Source organism: Tachypleus tridentatus, chromosome 4 (genome assembly GCF_004210375.1).
Source record: "Tachypleus tridentatus isolate NWPU-2018 chromosome 4, ASM421037v1, whole genome shotgun sequence".
NCBI lineage: Eukaryota > Metazoa > Arthropoda > Merostomata > Xiphosura > Limulidae > Tachypleus > Tachypleus tridentatus.
Window position 1 is genome coordinate 71,821,507 of NC_134828.1, and position 22,263 is coordinate 71,843,769.

General features: G+C 32.9%; 1 protein-coding gene across 2 annotated transcripts in view; it reads right to left on the bottom strand.

The window, feature by feature from the left end:
• Positions 1-772: 772 nt before the first annotated feature.
• LOC143249409 (protein madd-4-like) overlaps positions 773-22,263 on the bottom strand; it is an 84,479-nt gene continuing 62,988 nt past the window's right edge. The window contains exons 8-19 of one of the 2 annotated variants that reach the window (XM_076499209.1): positions 16,581-16,734; positions 15,688-15,790; positions 15,447-15,577; positions 13,730-13,972; positions 13,093-13,222; positions 11,790-12,000; positions 10,406-11,309; positions 8,156-8,808; positions 6,750-6,962; positions 5,881-6,063; positions 4,184-4,331; positions 773-3,780 (exon numbers count right to left, since the gene is read on the bottom strand). In XM_076499209.1, the coding sequence (XP_076355324.1) occupies positions 3,671-3,780; positions 4,184-4,331; positions 5,881-6,063; positions 6,750-6,962; positions 8,156-8,808; positions 10,406-11,309; positions 11,790-12,000; positions 13,093-13,222; positions 13,730-13,972; positions 15,447-15,577; positions 15,688-15,790; positions 16,581-16,734 (3,183 nt within the window). In that variant the 3' untranslated portion in view covers positions 773-3,670. The remainder of the gene's footprint in view (positions 3,781-4,183; positions 4,332-5,880; positions 6,064-6,749; positions 6,963-8,155; positions 8,809-10,405; positions 11,310-11,789; positions 12,001-13,092; positions 13,223-13,729; positions 13,973-15,446; positions 15,578-15,687; positions 15,791-16,580; positions 16,735-22,263) is intronic. The other variant, XM_076499210.1, reaches the window with a different exon arrangement.

Below are 22,263 nucleotides of genomic sequence, written 5' to 3' on the forward strand. Positions count from 1 at the left end.
ATTTTTTTCATACTGGAACACAAACTCCCATATAGTAATTTTACAAAAATTACTATATCAACTCCGATTAACAAACAGGGTTGTTATCTGAAGGAGCTTTATGAGTCTTTACGTGTTGGGAAAAATGACTTTAAAATTTTATATCAATCCCTTTCTTTCTCTCTTTATGTAAATACATATAAGTTTCATGGAATAATAGTTTCTATCACCGGTATATCGTGGCTGATGAGAACCTGATGACATATCGTGAAACTTCTAGACTTGTGTGCGACTTGTTATCCAATATGAATAAATAATTTGTAATAGTACAGCATATATAACCGAAAATGAAGGAACACAAGTCTTAAAGAAAAACAACAAGAATGAGCTTCAAAGTTTCATAAATTTGTCATTTGCCGAAGAGTGTATACTTGAAACGGTATATCTTAATTTTTGATCTACCGTAAAGTTATGAAATACGTTGTGTGTGATTCCTTTTCAAGCCAAACCTTTTCTTTAATGCGCAAATGTTGAATACTTTGCAGTAGGAAACAACAGCTTATATATATTTTTTTAAAAGTCCATGATTCTTAACGATCTATGTCTAACACAAACAATATCTCAAGTCGAAGCTTCGATGACATCAACATTTTATTTATTTATGTTTAAATGTTTAAATGCATAGTGTTGATACAAGGTATAGTTCTTATCCATTTCAGACATCAATGTAAGCATAATCCATATACGACGTGTCACTTTAACAACACCAATAACTAATACTGCATGAGAAAGATTTTTTTTTTTCCATTTGCAAACACGCTATTAAGTGAATTATTACTCTCGAGCTTTTAAATTTGAAGAATTTATTCAATATCTTCCTTACTGTTAGCAACATATTTTGTTGTTCATTTAGAAAACAAATCAATAAAAAGAAATTCGTTTAATAAATTGTTGGAGTAAGCAAAAATCATTAATAGTATGTTTACGTTTTTTATGCAAAAGGCACTTTTTTACAGTACAGCTCTTTCAAAGACGCCCTCTTCAGAGGATTTTAGGTTGAAAAGAGTTAATAATAATAATAATAGTACTTATTTCACGAAATTTGTTTTTTATTTGCACTCTATCTTTTTTGATATGCAAAATTTTTTTACGCTGGCAGTGGACTTTAAATTATAATTAAAACTGTAAGTTTTACACAGAGATTGAAATCGCTTTAGAATAAAGTTTATTGTAAAACTTTATTGAAAACGGTCTGGCATGAATTTTATAAATAAGCTGATTTCATGACATTATGTTTTGCATTTCCCAAGCCTAACCCAATGACCTTGCTCATTAACATATAGACTACAAGCTAAAAAAGTGTTCACTTTATTAAAAGTTTTAGAGAACATTATTATATTAAGAACATTGTGACCTGTTTAAAACAATGATTCAAAAAACAAATCGTATTTCTTTCGGTATTTTCACACAAATCAATTTTTTCTATACTCTGCATCTGATTCGATGATTTTCCCTAAAACATCAGCCACTCTATCTTATAAGTTGTTTAAAACTCATGTCCTTATATTTGTGCTCAAACTTAGGTGAATCTGAGTTAGTCAACCATTTTCTGTTTAAAAAAATATTTGTGCATTATTTTGCTACATTATTTAATTTATACCATTCTATTTTGAAAGGAACTTTTTAGCGCAGAATTGTAAGTTTTTTGTGGGCCCACATAAGTATTTGTTGTGCAAGAAAGACACAAAAAGTTTCTGTAGAGGTAACCTAAGATATGAATACACAAAAACACAAGGTATTATAAGTCCCACTGATACATTCAACACATGACCGGTGGCAGGGTACAGAAACTAATGTAGATCAAGTGTTTTCTGCTTGTTTGCAGTTAAGCACAAATCTACACAATGGGCTATCTATGTTGTAGGCACCACGTGTATGAAACCCGGTTTTTAGAGTTACATGCCTTCAGATTTTATCGCTGTGACATTGGGTAGCACGCGCTTTTATGCATACATATACTCATTGAATACAGACAGTAGTTTAGAAAAATATACTTAATATTACACTGTTTATAAGAAGAAATTGTTTCGTATCTGTTAAATAGAATTCTTTCGAAAAATGGCATTGTAAATAACCAATATTCTTTTGTTTTTTTACAATAACATTTTCAAAATACTCTAAGTTAAACTAACATAGTAAATCACTTACAAAGAACAGCTCAGGCTTAATCACACAAAAGTGAATTACTGTTTTCCCCATTTGTAGGCAAATGTTCCAAATGTTTATCATTGTTACTAAAAATGTTTATGTCTAAGTTTATTTAGAAATAGGATTTTATGGATTTACTAGAAGTTTAATTACTTACCATATTATTTCCAAAACACCAACAATTTGGCCAAAAAACTTAATATTACAATAATTACATATGATACAACTAGACAGTTAAATAAACATAATTTGATCAAGTCCATGTATTTTATCCATAAATACTTCCTTTCAATATAATCAACAACTTAAATGAAACGTGTCACACATGTATGTAATACTCACTAGATATTTTCATTACAATGAGAAAATACAAATTACTTTAACTTCCTAAGTATCTTCTCCTACAGTCATTCCATTAACACTGAAATGATACATATTTACTGAAAGGCCAACACTAACAATTTGAATTTCCAATATAAATATTTTTGAAGTTCTATGTTCCTAATTGTTGTCTTTTACTGAGGTTTTTTGTTTTTATTTCAGTTTGATCTTCAAATATAGCTTTGAAGATAAATATTTAGATGTGTGTGTGTGTTTGCAGGATAGGTGACTTTGACAGTAAGTAGATTTTTGTTTTCGGTCAGGAAACACGTAGACTAAGTTCAGTTAATTACACTTTCTCTCTTAGAATCTTAAATGATAACAATAATAATGTTAGAATAGTTTTATATTATAGTCACAAGAAAAAATTAGTTGGATCTCCACTATTTCTCTTGGTCGATCTAAATCATGATTTTAAACATAAGAATACTGAAAAATAAAGTGTTTACAAACATGAACAGTTCCGTTTATTTCATTATCTTTCACAGTTATCCATCATTTCATTTTTTACTTTTTTGTATTTAAACTGCTTTTTCTGGATACTTACAATTTTACATTTTATTTTTCAGTTGTTATTTTTTCAGAATAGTTATTCTATTTTTATTTATAAAGATATTTTCACGAATAAATTTTTAAAGCTCATCTGCAATCTATAGGCTGTAAAAAAAGCGAAATTCTTTGTTGAAATCCACTTTCACTATGAAAGGGTAAATTAGCAGTGTCATCTGTGCTTAGATTTAAGATAAATAATCTATATATGACAGAGGAGAAAATTTACAAGAGTAAAGAAAACGTATTATACACATTGAGTACAACTTCGCCTAACAGAAAGACTAATGCGTAAGGGTTTTACTCAAGATACTTGCAAAGAAATTTATAGTTAACTTGAACAAAAATTCTTAAAGGCAGCACATTATTATATAAACTCAAAAACGAGAGACATTTGTTATTATTATTTTTTTTAAATCTCGACATTCGTAAATGTTGACATCAAAATGAAATAAACATATTTTTAGGTAACGTCTGATGCAACATAGCGCGTTAAACACCCGTAATATGTTCTTTGTCCAGATGGCTCAGTCGGTGTTCTAAATTAAACATCTTATCTTCCTGTACACGTTTTGCAACACTGTTGACGATAATTGAAAATTTTGCATATGTTTAAAATCTTTGCACGTCTGCAGTACTGTGATAAGTCTGTACACAGGACACCTGCAAAATGTGTACATTATAAATCAATTTGAATATTATTCGACTAAAGATTACATAATAATTTTACTTTAATTTTGCTGCAGTATTTATTGTAACGTCTCCAAATAACGAACAGAGTTTTACAAACTAAATTACAAAATTTTATCACAGTGTTTGTCTTTCACACTGAAACAAGTAGATGTTTTTGGTGAAGTGTCGAGGATGTTTTCACCTCCTTAGATGTTGTAATTTTAATTTAACAGATAGCAGTATTGTGCATTTAGGTAAAAACGAATCTTGGCTCCAAGAAGTAATAGCTTTTGATAATCAAAATAAAGGTTTATTAAACTCAAGACATATTGAAAGGTAATAGTAGACGGAAAGAGCTTTGACAAGAGGCTTAGGCAGTACTAAATGATTTTACCTGAAGTACAAGGAGGTCTTGTACACTTCTGTATCACAGAAGGGCGGGGCTGCTCACGACAAGCATCTCCAGCAGCTTCTTTTGTACCAAACCATACACACTGAAGTATTCGAGTTCTAAAACCGTCGTCTCCGCAAGTTACTGTACACTGCAAAGGAAACCAAAGCCAAATAAATGTCTATCTAAAATAGTAAATATTCTAATTCCAAAATCGTTATATCTAATTAATCATACACAAATCACATGCCTTGTGACTTGTTTATATGAATATTCACGTTGTATAGTTTTAAATTGTATGAGATGTACCCAGTATGAGTATTTTATTATAATGTGGACTCTGTTAAGATAATAAACAACGTGAAATGCTTCTTAGTATGATAACGTATTCTTTAGACATTAATTTCATAGGAACACCTTGTAAGTTTCATCACGCTTTATCTACTTGTTTGAATTCTTTTGTGGGCGATGTTTCAAACCAATATTACTTAATTTTACCAAATAGTAAGAATGAAATGAGATTTTTCACTTAGTTATACTCAGGTAAAATAAACTTAAAATGTACAATATTGACAATGAATCTCAACTATATTTGGAACAAAAAATATGTGAACTGTATTATTATATTACCTTGACTTTAAAATGATCAAGGTCTATTAATTAAAATAATTATAATTTTGTAGTTATAAGAATACCTGTTTCAGGCTTTCTAATAAACATGGTAGTAAAAAAAACGCTTTAGTTCAATCTTTGGAGTTTTAACGTGAAAACTAATCTACTGCTTATAGGATGTTACTTGTGGTAGACTCCAGGATTTCGCATTTTAAATTGTGGGTTCGTTAAAAGAGTGACAATCATTGCCTTAGCGTGGATGGTGGATGATAGGGCTGTCTTACGTCTGATCAGTGGTTCAGAATTATGGATGGCAGAAGACGGCCTCAGTAAATTTGCCATTAATATAAATTCTGCTGCTCAGTAAAATGTTAGCAAATAGAAATATTTTGGAGTATGAAGCAAATTTAACTTCAACCTTTCGAAAGTTTGTCTTCTTTTGGAAAATTAATTAAACAAAATATTATTATTGAGGCCGAAATAAAATATCCCGGCTTGCAAGCCTTTAAACGTTATTTACATTTTAAAGTTTGATAATTCTTAGAATGAAAAAAGAGAATCACACTGAGTTTCAATAAAATATAGACTTTTTAGCAATTTGAAAAAACACTATTTTTACCAGTTTATTTTGTGATACATAAATACTTTACTTTCTAGATTAAATGCTTCCACCACCAGTAGTTCATCGGTAATCTTGAAAGCTTAAAATGCTAAAATTCGCAGTTCAGTATCTGCGATGAGTACAGCGTAAATAGTCTGATTAATTTTGTTTTGTTTTTTTTACGAATTTCGCGCAAAGCTACACAAGGACTAACTACACAATTATAGCAAAGTAAGATTAGAGGAAAGGCTTCTACCACTGAATAATGGAATTATCTGTAACATTATAACGCCCTCACAACTTAAAGGGCGAGCATGTTTGGTGTGACGAGAATTCGAGCTCGCGACCCTGAGATTACGAGTCGAGCGCCCCAACAACCTGGCCATGATGGGCTTCGTAAATAGTCCAATATGTAGCTTCGAGCTTAGTAATAAAACAATCACCAAGGAAAGTCTCTGATTGCACGTAGTGTTTTATCATAGTTTACCTCAGACCACTCTCCAACTTTCCAAACACCTTTACACTGATCATTATAACACTCTCTCCTACGTCTCGGTCTTGTTTTTTCTTTACAGTGATGAACATCAACTTCCGTGCCATTAAGGAGTCGACAATGAAGTTCCCTTTCTTGATAAGCAGTATTCCGTTTAAAACAGTTATTTTCTGAGCACTGAATGATAATAAGTTGATATTACAGGAAATGAACATTCCTTATACCATAAATTACTTTATAAAAATATATCATACTTTATCCCCATAAATACGGAAGATAAAAGTTTGTAGAATAAATTTAGAAATATCACTGGGTTAACACTAACAAGAACTTTTCTGTATTATTTATTAAATAATATAATTGTCCCTAAAGTAAGTAACAGTAGTTTAAAATTCAAGAAGGCAAAGGCAGAAACAAGTGTATCAATGAAGTTTAAATGCAACTTGTTGCATTAATGTAAACTTGATCTTAGACAAAATGGTCAGACATGAGGTAGTATAGAAGTTGCTATAGTTTTTGTGACACTAGTAAATGAAATGAAAGATAAATTGGTAGAATAGGAGAGAAACAGCATAAACACAACATTTTTTAGTATTTTTTAATATTTAGTAACTTTGTTTTAAAACTATAAATAATATACTCGGACAAAAATATGTAAATTATTAAATTCACTTTTTTCTCATAAAATTTATATTATTGTATTATAGCTTCAATGGCAAAATATGTTTATTCATAAGCAAAGCTCAATATGTAGGAAGGGAAAGCTGTTACAGCAGAGACAGTTTTAAGATCAATAGTTACGACAAAGAAAGTTTTATAAGTATTCAGATTTCCGTGCATTCTCCCAAAATATACATCTTAACCTCTGCCTTGCCACATATTTGAGTTGTAGTTTCCCCACTGAAGAAGCTTTCCTCCTCTACCTCTGACCACTGTCCAGTTTCCCAGTGTGGACATTTGTCCAGCCCGCACTTCTGGATCGTCAATGGAGGATCAAGTCCCGCATCAGCGCAGATGTTGTTTTCAACGGTTCTAGATACGTTGTTAAGACGAACAACACATTGAATTGTCCTAGCCTAGAGTGAAAAATTAAAAAGAAATGCATCTATTCGCTTTTCATAAAACTGTGCAAGAATACATTGTTTATGTGAAATAATCTATTTCTGTGTTCATTGTTTTTGTCTTCGATTGGTTAGACGTAAAGCAGGTTCTGCTTTTGTAACTCTAAAACTAATTACCAAAATCAGTCAATGTCATATACATGATAAAAAGCCAGTTGATTTTCAGCCTTGTAGAAGCCAATGCTAAATCCTGCGAATAATTGTAAAAAAAATCGATATTAAAATTTAAAAGTAGTTACAATTCATGATCACAGTCCATGCTTTCAAATTTTGTATGAAGTATGAAACCGACATCACGGAAATAAATTTATTATATATATTCCTAAAGAAAAGATGAAAACATAAGTTTCATTAAATTACCATGATTTGTTTTTTTTAGATTCTAGGGATAATCTTGTTAGAACTGAATAAAGTTTTAAGTTAAAATCTCTAAAGTTTTTAATCAATGTCTAAACTACCTCGTTGTTCTAAGATTTTTTTCAGAATGTAAAATTCTAATATAAGATTTATTTATACATGTTTTAATTGAAAAACATACATATATATGTAATTTAAAATAATAGTCGTAATAATAGAAGACTTACATCTGAATATAAAACATTAGGTACAGCGTATACGAGAATCATTGTGTTTTATTATCATTTTAAAAATATAACAATATTTTCTTAGACTAATTCCACAGTTGTTTTATAAGGTGTAAATAAAAATAAGATATAATTTGCTTTTAAATTTTTATTTAATTTGGGGCTGCTTTCGTGTATTTTATTTTCCAAAGGTCAAAACTGTGAAAATACAGAAACGTATGATGTACGATATAGTGTGCATTTAAAGTTATTTTTATTCTCTGAGTTGGTTTGTTTTGAATTTTGCACAAAGCTACATGTAGGCTATCTTCGTTAATCGCTCCTAATTTAGAAGTGAAACACTATACGGAAGGCAACTAGTCATTACCATCCACCACCATCTATTGAGTTACTCTTTTATCAACGAATAGTGGGTTTGACCGTAATATTATAACGCCCCCGCTGCTTAAAGGACGAGTATGTTTGGTAGAACGGAAATTCGAACCTACGCCCCTTAGATTCCAAGCCATTTCTATTCAGTGTGTAACTATTAACACGGTTCATTTACTTATGTTTAAAACTTACCTGATAACCATTTCTTCCACAGCTGTGTGAACATTGTGACCATTCGGTTACATCCCAGTCAAATTTCAAGTTTTCTGGATTTCCATTTCCAAGAAAAATACTATTAGCTAAAGGACCAACTGGACTGTCCTTTTCCTGTGTTGACGACTCTTCTCTAAAGTCATCAATGGATTCTAATATCGAACTACCTACCAATGTTTGTCTTAGGTTAACTAATAATTGTCTGAGATGTGGCAAAGAGTGAGTGCTGGCTGCTCCCGAGTGAAGCTGGTCTTCGTCCTCATCTTGAGGGCCACCGAGAATCCCGTAGCCGCCGTGAGGTGAACCAGAATTGACGTCATCACTTTCTTGGTCGGAAAAAAGGGCACCACCGTTCTGATATTCCCAAGTATCGAATATTTTTGGATAGTGCTTATCCTCTGTGGGCGAGGAGTAGGAAGGGTATCTTTGTGACTTTGTCAGAAATTTTCCCTGTTGCCGGTTTTTAGATCTCTCCCGACTATCTTTGCCAAAGAATGATTTCATTCCAGGTTTTTGTACATTGGGAAGGTCAGCAAAATTGGCACGATTGGGGTGAACTTTTCCAGCTAAATCGTGATCGCTGTTTTCATGACTATAACTGTCTTCTTTCATCTTCGAAACATATTTATTTTCTAGAAAAACGTAGTTATAATTATTACTTTATAGGTATGTGCTATTATAAAATAAATTAATAACCTATGCTATAAAAAGTTTTAGTTTATTCATGAGTTCAGTTTAATTTTTATAAGATATCGTCAGTAAAAATTGTTAGTGAAGTGATAGTTTGATTTTTTTGTAATTAGTTTGTTTGTAATTAAGCACAAAGCTACACAATGGGCTATTTGTGATCTGCCTACCGCTGGTATTGATTTCTAGCATCGTAATTCTGCTGACATATTGCTGTGCTAATAGAGGACATTTTTTGAAGTTCATTGATAGTTGCTTGTCGAGTTACTATGCTATCTAAACTCGCTTGCTTTACGGGCAGTCATATTTGATTTCAAATTTGCTTTGGATCGACAAGACTGTAGATTTTTGACTAAAAATAATTAACGAAATATTTGAAATGTTGAAATTTTTGTTTAGTGACATAAAAATTAAGTCTATATTAAACACCATATAGGTAGTTTCCTAGAAGAAAGAATTTTACATGAATTTTGGTTGTTTTAGAAATTTCGTGCAAATTAACACAAGGGATATCTGCGCATAACCGTCCCTAATTTTCAATAAACTATAGTTAACAATAACACCGCCCTATATTCGGGTACTCTTGTCTGATCAAACTGTGGGAGTTGACCATCACTCTTGTATCGCATCGACAGTTCTAAATTATCAATCGTGTTTTAGGGACAACGGGACAAGAATAATCAAATTTACATTTGGGCATACTAACAACTAGTTCACGCTTAGCTCATTTTTTACTAAATAGTTTTTTGGCTCATAGTTTTTAGTATGCCCTAATGTATATTTGATTATTCTTGTCCCGTTGTCCCTAAAACACGATCGATAATTTAGAACTGTCGATGCGATACAAGAGTGAACACTTTTCAACGAACCAGATAACTCCAATTATTTAATGTCATTCCTTAAAAAAGTGCTAAATCCCTTCTTATATATGGATCTCATTCAGACGAAGATGGTTTGTTTATAGTTTAAGTGCTAAGCTACACAATGGGCTATCTGTGCTCTGCCCAACATGGGTATTGGAATCCAATTTCTAGCGTTGTAAGTCCGCAGAAATGCTGCTTTGCTACCAGGTGGCGACAAAGATGGTACCTGACACTTTATTAGTTATGAAAGACAGCTTAAACTACTGCCATTTAATGGAATTATAACCTGACAATTTTGTATTTATTCTTATTTCTAGGCTTAAAGGTAAAATAACAGAAGCACTAATGAGTATTTATTTTCTATTTCGTTTATTTTTGGAAAAGTTTCATTTATCCTTTTTCACTCTTAATTACAATCACACTATAACAATGATAACTGTTTTTCTTTTTAAATGGTAAAAGGCTTGAAAGTTTTGGTATTAGCCCAAAATTCGCATAGCTCGAATGTTTAGAAAATCTACTGCGACATGGGTTGTTAAGTCTCCAAACATCTACAACTGTCGACATAAATTACTTTCATACTTACACACTGTTTTCTTAGAACTAAACTAACTGACTAAAAATGAGTTATTTGTAAATAGTTTCATTTATAACATTTATATTGAAACCGTTTGCTTGCCTGCTTCACGCGATAATCCGTATTTTGGAGAAGAATTTTTGACAGAAATAAAAATGTCGCTTTTGATGGGTCCAACTATACAGGTGTATCTACCACTATCTTCTTTCACCAAATGTCTTACTTTTAGTTTACCACTTGGAGTGATGCTATACTTGTGACTTAACTGGATCTTTTTTTTGTCCTTGAACCATTCTACAGGAAAATTATTTTTAGAAGGATAGGCACATCGGAGTTTCAATTTTGTACCATGAAAAAGTGAAGCATATCCTCCTGTTTTCAAATATACTTTTTGTTTTGGAAACTGCTGAATAAACTTGTTTGATTCTATGGAAGGTATCTGGGCATTTTCACTCGAACACGCAGAATTACTACAATGACTCTTGTTGTTCAGTTTTTCAACTGTTTTCTCTTCGTCGTACCAAGGTGGAAGTGGTTTCACGACAAGCATAATGTTAGCTTTGGCTGAAGCAGCAACACAGGAATATTTACCGTTGTCTTCGGGAGTAAGATGACGAATTCTAAGGGCACCTCTTCGAGATATTCTAAATTTTTTACTTTCTTCAATCTTATGTTTGTCTTTGTACCAGATAATCATCGACTTATTGAAGTTTCGTGCTGGACAACGAATCTTAATGATGGTATTTTCAAACAGAACTGCATGGCCACCAACCTTTAATTTAAGTTTCTTTATTGGATTTTTCTGAACATAGTTCTGCTCAGAAGTTTTGATGTATGGATCTTTCCCAGTGTCACTATTACACTTCTTTACATTGCAATATTTTTCAGTTCTCGGGCGCTTTTTAGGGCACATGGAGGGGGGTTGGCTAACAATGCGACCGAATGCTAATTCTTTCTCACATTTGACTTTTCGGGTCTTGACCCCTCCGCCACATCGCTTAGAGCACTACAAAAACAAAATTTATATGAATTGGCTAGAATCAACCAAACTTATAACTTTTAGAACAAAGTCATTAATAAAATAAAAATTACAAAACTCAAAACATATAATAGAACTGCTACCAATATGAACACCTTCAAACAATAAAGTGTTCAAATATCAAATAGATTGTGAATATATTGATGTAAATTACTGCAAAATATACTTTTAAAAATATTATGTGATTACATACAACTCTTGTTACTTTAGCACTCAATCAGAAATCAATGCAAACGAAAAACCTTTAAAAAATTGGATTACATATAATTACGTAATAAATGTACATCTACAAGTATTTATATATTTTCAACCTTAGAAAATAGCTTTCAGTGTTTAAAATCTAAGTAATCCCAATTAAAGCTTGGATATAATTATCAAAATGTGCTCAAAAAGTCATTTAGTGAATGAAACTGAAAAATGATTTTTTTTTATTTGCATGGTTCTTACTTTATTATATGGTTCAGCACGCCATCTGCTGGGGCAGTCGTTAACATTACATATTTGTTGTACACGTGGTGGAGGTTGAGGACATAAGCTGCTGGCAACAACCAGAGTATTCGCTGACCCTCGAGTTACTTCGTGGATACATTGAACTCCCCTATTTTGTAATCCACCCCCACAGGGTTTAGAACAAGCTGAGAAATCGGACACGTTCCATCTAACAAAGCACAAAAAATTTAAACCATGTTGCCAAATGCGAGTTACAAATTAAATGACCAATGTCATCAGCACTCGTAAGTTTTTAACACCAAATATCGTTGTCCTACTTGAGATTTTTCATTACCTAAGTTTAAAAAAAGGTTCTAATACAATTCTGTGATAGTTAGAATAAGATAAAAACTTGTACATTATTGAACAAACAAAGAACAAGAAAATAAAAAAGTCATTAGCAATTAAAAAAAATTACAATAAAGGCTCATGTTACGACCTGAACTATCAACTTGAATTTTCATGCATTGTGTTTCGCATTCAGTTGGAAAATTAAATTATATATTTATATTAAGAAACAAGATTATTTCAAAGCATAACAGAATGACCCAATGACAGTCACCTTGGAGCAGTGTGCTAGTTCTTTTAAATTATTATATGTTTCACATTTACGTACGAAGATGTGTGAATACTACATAAGCATGGAACACAGACTGACAAATGTCAATCGAGCTTTTGTGCTATAAATCGGAGGCTAACCATACAGAAGAGATTTGAGCGTAAAGATTTGGTTTGATTTATTTTGAATTTCGCGCAAAGCTTCACGAGAGTTATCTGCGCTAGCCGTCCCTAATTTAGCAGTGTAAGACAAGAGGGAAGGCACCTAGTCATCACCACCAACTCTTGGGTTACTCTTTTACCAACAAATAGTGGGATTAATCGTCAATTTTTAACGCCCCTCCCTTTGTGTAAGTTTGGTGTGATGGGGAATCGAACCCGCGACCCTCGGATTACGAGTCGATGACTTTAACTACCTGGTCATGTGGGCCTGAGCGTGAAGAAGCAAGCTCTTTGGGAACTCGGTAGCCGCTTACAAGATTCTATCTAAATTCATAGACTAATGTTGGGTTCATCCATGAACTGCCAGGTCGTTATCACCTAATACTTTCTCATCTTATGGTTGGACTAAGTAAGAGTTGTTTTAGAACAAGCTTAGAACCTCCGACACGATAATTAGATTAAACTGAACTGGAACCCAAGATATAATTTAACTATTATGTGAAAATTTGTAATCATAAAAAGACAACACGTGTATCATTACCTAGGAGGACAAGCGTAGTCGTTACAAGTTTGGGTGATGGCTCTGGGTTTCTTATTGATGTCACACAGCAAATAACTAACTGTGGCTTGATCGTGATCTCGGATACATTGAATTATAGATTCCTGGATACCTAAATCATAAAAACAGATAATATAATCATGATAAAAAAGGGAATTGAAAAGCATTGATCTGAAATTGTTTATTTCATAAAAGAACCTCAACAAGCTTATACTTTTGAATATTCTCAGGTTTTTAAACTGCAAAGTACTAGAATGTTTCTGTGCAAAATTACTCAAATCTATCCTGAAAATATTTTTTGTTTTTCTACAAAAAACTCAGTTTTAGTATACATATCTACAAGCTACTAATTGAAGCTTTTATACGTAAAGAAAGTATGAATTAAAGAATATATCTTAATTAAACCATCAGCCTTATTAACTTAACTCCTTACTCTTCAAGTCCCTCTGTAAAATATATATGTCGTTTGAGGCAAAATAAATTACTCCACACATTTACTAATAAAAAACAAAACAAAAAGAGGAAGTCAATTAGTGAACAGAGGCAGTGTATAAAACCAGTTTTTTACTTGATTAGGTATCCAGTTAAGCCAAAGTTTATGAGAACGTAAGGATAATACCTCCTAGACACGAAGCACTGCAAGGCGTGAAGCCACCCTTACGCCACGAATATGTAACTTCAATTCCAACTTTTCCCCCTAGCCTGGACTGAACAGTTTCATCAAGAGGGATGCCATGTTTCCTGTTAAAGAAGAGATCTGGTTTGTTTTTTTCTTCGTCGATACTGTTGTCTGCCTCGTCTTTATTCTGATCTAGAGCACAGGGACGTGGAAAACACTTCTCTACGTCAGAAGGCCGACGTCCTAATGAAACATTTATGAACAAAAGTCTTCAGTTATTCACAATCAGAAACTTTATATAAGAATATTTTTGCCAGAGAAACAAAAATAGAGGGAATCCTCAACAGTCGCGGCATTTGAAATTCTTTTAGGTAGGATTAGAGTATATTAATCTGCAAGACTTTTTTTCTTTTTTATTAGCTGTACTTTTGTACGTGGGGAGCAATTACTCATCAGTCTATAAGAACTTGAGCGTGGTCAAACATGTCAGTTGAAAGCGTTTGACCTCCTGAGTCTAAAACTATAATTAGACTCAACTGAAAAAAAACTCTAGAGCTCAGATCATTCAAAAGATGACAGAGCTATATACGAGTTAAAAGTCTATACTTGAAAAATCAGAGCCATTCTATGAGCCGTTATGCCGCGACTAAAAAATGACTGATTATTTTTCTTTAGAACTGTAATTTTGACAGACCAGCCATTGAAAATATAATATAGTACCGCACGGAATTAGAAACCGAATACTGGAAGAGACGTATAAAGTTAGCTTGAAACACTTATAGAAACTAGAAAAAAATTAGAATAACGAGAAATGCAAAATACATCAAAACTTTCAGACATCGGTGAAAAATTACATTGAAAATGAGAAAACCATATAAAACTATAATATTGTAAAAAAAATAAATGTTTACACCTTTCGAAAAGTACTTAGTATTATTTGACACTAAAACAAGAACACAAAGTCATCTAACATTAAAGAATATGAGAAAGCAAGATAAACACTGATGCAATTGAGATTAGGTAAAAACAGAAATACCTTGTCAATGAGAAAATAGCATATATAATCAAGAATATTAATATAAAATGACATAATAGTGTCGAAACAAAGGAGAATAACACAACATTAGCTAAACACAGATAAAATAACAGTTGTTGATTACTGGTACAACAACACAATACTTCTTGAGCGTACGAGTATAAAATACTGTTTTGTGTGTGAATATGAAAATAAATGGATAAATTATGATTGCGCGAAGACAGAATGTTCTTCTTTGAAACTTAGAGAGCACGAAATAATTTAAATCAATGCTCTTAATCGGGATACTGTGGAACCTATGGGTTCCTTTAAAGATATCCAGGGATTCTGAAAGATATTGGGGTTCCTAGAAGTTTCGCAGAATGCAAGAGTTTCACCACTTGTATTGTAATATGTGAATACATGCTAGTCACATAGTTGCCATCCGAATACATCATATTTCTTTAGTAGAAAATAATAGGTTTCTTAATGACATAACATAACAACAAGCCAGTGTATTGTATTACATTAATTAACGAGACAAAGTAGAATCCACCACTAGTATTGCAGTGACGTTTTTTGTTTTGTATTTTGTAATAAACGCAGTAAATGGTTCCGTGACATAAATTTGACGCCATGGAGTTCCATGGATTCAAAATGGTTGACAACCACTGATTTATATCATGTATAATAAAACATTACCTGGGCATTCTCGGTCCGGTAAATTTGCCACTGAACGTGAGAACTCGAGAAAGATCTTACACTCCACAAACCGACGTCTGATACCTTCACCACAGGTGACGCTACAGGATTGCCAGTCACTCACTACAAACCTGCGGATAATTTTTTTTAATTGATGTAATTCAAATTTTTTATTAATAATTTGGTAGTTAGTTATTTACTCAAATTATCTGTATATTAAATTGGACTGATTCATATATACCATGGATCTTTGGAGACTTTTGATGGATCAAAACTTTGCTGAGTCCAAGGAATGGTGTCAAAGTGTTCGGGTGGAGCATCTTCTTGAGGATTGATGTTTGGAACTAGAATTAAACAAAACAAATTGATATAAACTTCATGTTCTTGTTAACTGTACCTCACATTTCTTTTTTCATTTGATTAGCAGTACTGGCTTTGTATTCTAACGGTTTTATATAGGTGATAAAACGTTATTTCACATTTTTGCTCTACATTTAAATAAAATTCAATTAATAAAATACGAAAATGTAGTTAATGGTCATAGTTTTGGACTGAATAAAATCACCCTTTGAGTATGAACTAGGGCAGTGATTTTCTTTTCCATATCTCGAATACATCTTTTTGAGTCAAACGCTCAGTATTCGTACTGACATATATAACTTCTGTTATAGTTTACACTGACAATATCTTAATGAGCTTATTTCTTATCCATTTTCTCTTGTAGTATAACAATTTTCAAATTAATTCTCATTACTAACGATATTCTTGATTTGTAGTCACTTTTGTAAAGAAACGAAAGTTTTTCGTTTCATCTGCTCAGAAAATACGTAAAAAATTGCATCTTACACGAACGTAATGTATTTATACTACCTTCCAATTTTGTTTCAGCTGTTTACGTCTTCAGGTTTTATAACTGATGATATTACCAGACATATCGTTTTACCCAAGAATGTCTTCCCCAAGATAAAAGACAAAACTGTGCCCTTAATTAACGTTCTCACTACAGACTAGATCTTGAAAAGAATTCTTTTCCATATTCATAAGAAACTGATTGGCAAGGAGGTAACTCACAGTAGGCAAATAGTTCAATGGTGATCATAAAAAAAAAGACAAAACCTTATCTTGATTACTCACCAGACTTTTCGTCGAATGGACAGACAATTCCGCTCGTGCATGTTTTTTTCGTCTCGGGCATAGTCCTATTATCACATTCTCCGCTGATATTACCTTTGTGATCGTAGCAGATAACACTTCTTGTCTGAATACCATGACCGCACGTCACTGAGCACTATAAAAACATTAGTCATGTATATTCAGAGAAGAACAGGGAAGCTAATAAACAAATAATCGTAAAAGCCGATGTACACGGACATTTTCTATTTGAGTTAAGAAATTCAGATAATTTCTGATCTATATATAAAACTCAAAGTCTCTCTCTGTTTGTTTGCTTGTTTGTCTGCCTCTTTCCCTGCGCAGGTCACACTTTCCTCACGTGAAGTTGCAAAAACAAGAGTCTTTCGTTGACATATGCATTTTTCGGCTGCTAACGAACCGGAAAGTTCGTCGCTGGTTAATACATTACACGAACAAACCCTACGCAGACTTGATATTTTCCGTAGGTTTGAGTTAACATTTATTTTAGAATATAGCCTTATAGGTCTGTTTAGTTATATATCATTAAAATCTTACACACAAAAGAAATGTATACAGAATTAAAATAAAATTATACCGTCTGCCAAAAAATAGAATACGTGAACATTATAATACCTATTGCATATAATGAGATTAATATCACGTCAGCTAATGTACTTTATTCTAAGGTTTTTCTTTGTTTTGTTTTGGTGGTTTCATTATTTGAAGTAGATTTTTTTCTTTTGATACATTATAAAATAAAATATTGAATTATTTTTGTCGTGTGTTCCATACATCAGTGTGAATACGGTATCATATTCATAAAAAATATATTAAATTTACATTAAAGAAAATTGAACATAATATTAAAATATTAATAAAATAAAATAAAATAAAATTGAAATTTTAATGCAAATGGGGAAAATAGAGTTAAGATTTATCATGTTCGCGAGGATAAAGTCTCCTGCTAGTACAGCGGTAAGTCTATGGATTTACAATACGAAAACAGCGGTTCAATTCCCCTCGATGGACTCCGCAGATAGCCCGATGTTGCTTTGCTAAAAGAACAACACACACACACTCGCCAGGTACTCACTCATACGTATATGAGACAGTCTAAATGTTTTCCATGAGGGCCTGTTTATCTTTGCCAACGAAGGAAAAACAAATACATCGTTTCTGAGGAAGTCATAATTCAAAACATGTTCGTAGTTTATTTTCAAATATCAGACCTAAAGTGGTTTATCTTCATAAATACTCAAAATACTTTTTACCTATCGAAAAATGGAAGGAGGGGACATAAAGAATGAAGTTTTTCGAAAACCCAGACAACGCCAAATAATGCTGCTAGTCATTAATACTTAGGACTAGTATTTAAAATTATTTTTCGAGAAATTCGACAGCTGAAATAATACTTTATACCTGGAAATATTATATTACAGTGCACAAGGATTAAACGCTATGAATGCAAACAAATAAACTTAAAATGCAAATATGAAAGTTCTAACTCTTTTAGACCATGTAGTCATAAAAAAACAATAAACTATGAAATATTAAAAACGTTATTTTATATGATATTATCTTTCTCGCAATTGTGGATAAGTACGATTTATAATAAATATCCGTTAGAGAACTTCATTTATTGAAGAATGAGTTTTGTTTTGTTTTTTAACCAAAAAATACACAATGAGTTACTTGTACTCTGACCATCGCGGTGAATCGAACCCCACGTTTTAGAATTGTAAGTCCGTGATCTTATTGCTGACCCACCGATGGACTAAATGAAAAGGAAACCATTCATAAAATTAAAAGGGCAATGTTGATAACGCTAATAAAAATGCCATTATACACACTGAAAACCAACATCTACGGATTATATTAAGACAGTCTTAATTGATTTGAATTAAAACAATTCAGTAAATACAGTCTATGGTCTAATAGGGTCAAGTTGCAAAAGTTATAACATGTGAACAGAAATAGCACACAATAAAAAGGTATACGACTGAGCTACCTATGTAGTCTTTAAGACATTATAATTTAAAGATTGTGTAGGCTCAAATACAAAATGCTAAAAAATATTTAAAAATATGAACAGACTCTGTTTTGCGATAAAACAGACATGATCTTTCTTGGAATATTGTGTTAATATTATTGTATAATATTAAAGAATGTTTGATTTTCAGAAATAGTGAGTATGTGGACCACAATTAACGACTTCATTAACATAACCAGTTATGAATTATATTTACATGTTAATTAAATTACTTAGAATATAATTGAAACGTTGTGGATATGTGAATGCGGCAGAATATTCATAAGACAATAAATGTCGTGAGAGCAGTAGTCAAATTCTGCCAATACTCAATACTTCATTTCCTATTCTTTTCATTTCAAGATCCGATGGTGAGTTCCGTTATTATTATTTTTATTTTTTGGCAATACATTTGAATAGTGCATAAAAATGTGCCGTTAACTTTCAGAAACTCGATACTTAATACATTGTTAGGGCAGATCCCAATGAATGTGAGTGCCCGGACTTTAAAGAATTTTATTACTTTATAAGGACATCTTATCAACTTTTGTTTGTTCCTGAGCAGAAAGTGTTATTTCCCAATTGCTTATGCCTAAAGTAAATGGAAAAGACCTATTTTTTTATTCAAATTTTGCTTTTGTGACCTGGATAGTGAAATTTTCAAATGTACCAATTTTCTAGAACATTCAAGGTAAATTCAATGCTGTTACACTCGAACTTACAAAAATTTTCAACAACTTTCTAGAATAATGTAGAACTTACGAGAATTTTCACGAATCTTTTGGAATTTTCTAAAACATTCCATAGTAACATATATATACAGGGGATCACCGCTCACCACTTCAATTTAGTTTTAGCTTCCTAAGTGAACACATAGACATATCTGAATTTATCAGAGATGTCATCAAGAACCAGCAAGCACTCTCCAAATGCATTCTGCTATGTATGTGACCAATTTATTTAGACAAGTGCGAAAAAGTACACTGTGACATCATCTGCTAAAATGTGTGAAGCCTACAAGGCATATTTCAACATGCCTGTCAGGGATCAAGACAAACCTTCATTTTACCTGCGAGCACTGCAAAAAAACTCTGGAAGGTAAGAAGGACATATTTTGCTTGCTTGAATAGTAAGATTTTATATTATACAAATTTTAGACCTTTTAAAATTTAAATATCTTTTAATTTATTATTTTTTAAAATTTCCAATAGTATAGTAAAAATATCACATATAAAATATTTTACATGAATCTCTTACACATTAGTTGTGGATGAAATAAATTTATTCTTCATAACAACAATTTTATTTTGTTTTTTGCAGGATAGTACAGAGAGGAAAAGAGAGCCATGAAGTTCGCTATTCCAAAAATTTGGCGTGAACCCACTGACCACTCAAGCAATTGCTACTTCTTCATAGTGGACCCTTCCAAACATCGGGCTGGCAAGAATACATCTACCGTCATGTATCCGGACCTTCCATCATCCATCACCCCAGTGCCAATGACCTGAGTTCCCTGTACTCACTCCGCCAGAAAAAACTAGCCATCATCAGAAGAGAGTAGCAAATCAGAAGAGGAGATAGACTTAGAAGGTCCAGATTACAATTTCAGAGGTTCAACTGGTGAGAGAAACTCATACTACCCCAACCAAAGAGACCTCAATGACTTGATCAGAGACCTTGGTCTAACAGAGTCGAATGCCGAGCTTTTGACAGCTAGGCTCAAGGAATGGGATTTGTTAGATGAAAGTGTGCAAGTTACAAGTCAGATGAAGCGTCACCGACATTTTTCAAGCTTCTTTACTCGTCAAGATGGGTTCTGCTTCTGCCACAATGTATCCGGTCTGTACGAGGCAATTGGAATTGGCAGTAACCTGAATTAATGGCGCCTCTTTTTTGATAGCTCATCCAAAATCCTCAAAACTGTGCTGCTCCATAACAGGAATAAGTACTGTTTCTTCCCCCGGCTTATTCGGTGTACCTCAAAGAGGAATACAACGGCGTCAAGACCTTGATAAAAGCCTTGAAGTATGATGAGTATGGTTATCGGAGACTTCAAAATGGTGACATTCCTGATGGGTATCCAAGGGGGCTTTACTAAGTTTCCGTGTTTTCTTTGCCTTTGGGACATCAGGAAAACCGCAGTGCACTACAACAGGAAGCACTGGCCACAATGGACCGAATTCTCTGTGGGGAGGCATAATGTCAAGTGTGAGCCATTAGTGGACCTCCAAAAGGTGTTGTTCCTACCATTGCACATAAAATTGGGTCTTATGAAACAATTTGCCACAGCTCTTGATAAGAAGTCTGCAGCCTTCAAGTACCTTTGAGACTTCTTTCCGAAGCTGTCTGAGGTAAAGGTCAAAGCTGGTGTCTTCGTTGGACTACAAATAAAGAAGATCCTGGAGTACACAGAATTCCCCAAGAAGTTCAGTAGGAAGGAAGAAAAAACTTGGGGCAGCTTTGCAGCAGTGGTTCGGGGCTTCTTGGGCAATCACAAGGCCGAAAATTATGTGGAACTGAAATAATAATCAGTGATGACGAGAAAACCCACTTGTAGAGAAAAATATATATGTGAAAACGGCTGGTTTGGGTTGAGAAAAGTTTTTTTATGTAGAGAAGCGAACAAGTTTCGACCTTCTTCGGTCATCGTCAGGTTCACAAAGAAAGAAAGAAGTAACTGACTGATAGCTGACCACATGTTTGAAGGGGGTTGTGTAACTGAGTGTAGGAATGTAGAGGGAGTGCTTGGATGTTTGATTATATTTATTAATACAGGTATAAAGATGTTCCTTTGTATAAGTAAGGCTTCTTTAATTTTGCGTTTGTTTATGTTTGTTTCTTTATTTAGTATTTGGGTGTTCTCTATGGTTATGTTATGTTTATTTGATTTGCAGTGTTCGAAAACGTGTGAAGGTGACATTTTGTGTTCTTTGAATCTGGTTTCCATTTTTCTACTTGTTTCTCCAATATAGAAGTCATGGCAGTTATCATATTGTATTTTCTAAATAACGTTAGTGTGGTGTTTGTCAGTGTAGTTTTTACATAGTATAGACCTTAGTTTTGTGCCTGGTTTTTGAATAAATTTGGTATTAACTGGAATGTCATATTTTGTTACTAGTTTTTGCCAAATGTTGGTTATTTTTCTGCACATGTCAGGAATATACCGCTGCATACCAGTTACTTCTTTCTTTCTTTGTGAACCTGACGATGACCGAAGAAGGTCAAAACGTTGTTCTCCCCTCTACATAAACATTTTCTCAACCCAAACTAGGCGTTTTTACATATATATGTGGAACTGGTTGAGGTTTTGGTGAATAACTACGGCAAAATGGGCTGCAGGATGTCCCTGAAAGTCCACATTCTTGATGCTCATTTTGATAAGTTCGAGGAGAATATGGGAGCATACTCACAGGAGCAAGGCGAGCGCTTCCATTAAGATATACTGGACTTCGAACGCCGCTACCAAGGAGCGTGTAACTAAAACATGATAGGAGACTACATTTGGGGACTGATACGTGAAAGTGATTTACATTACAGTCGCAAATCTCGAAAAATTACTCACTTCTAAACATTTTTGTATAACTTTAGTAAAAAAATATGTAAATCTTGATTCATATGTTGTTTTATTCAGACCTTATATAAATAAAAATGTGC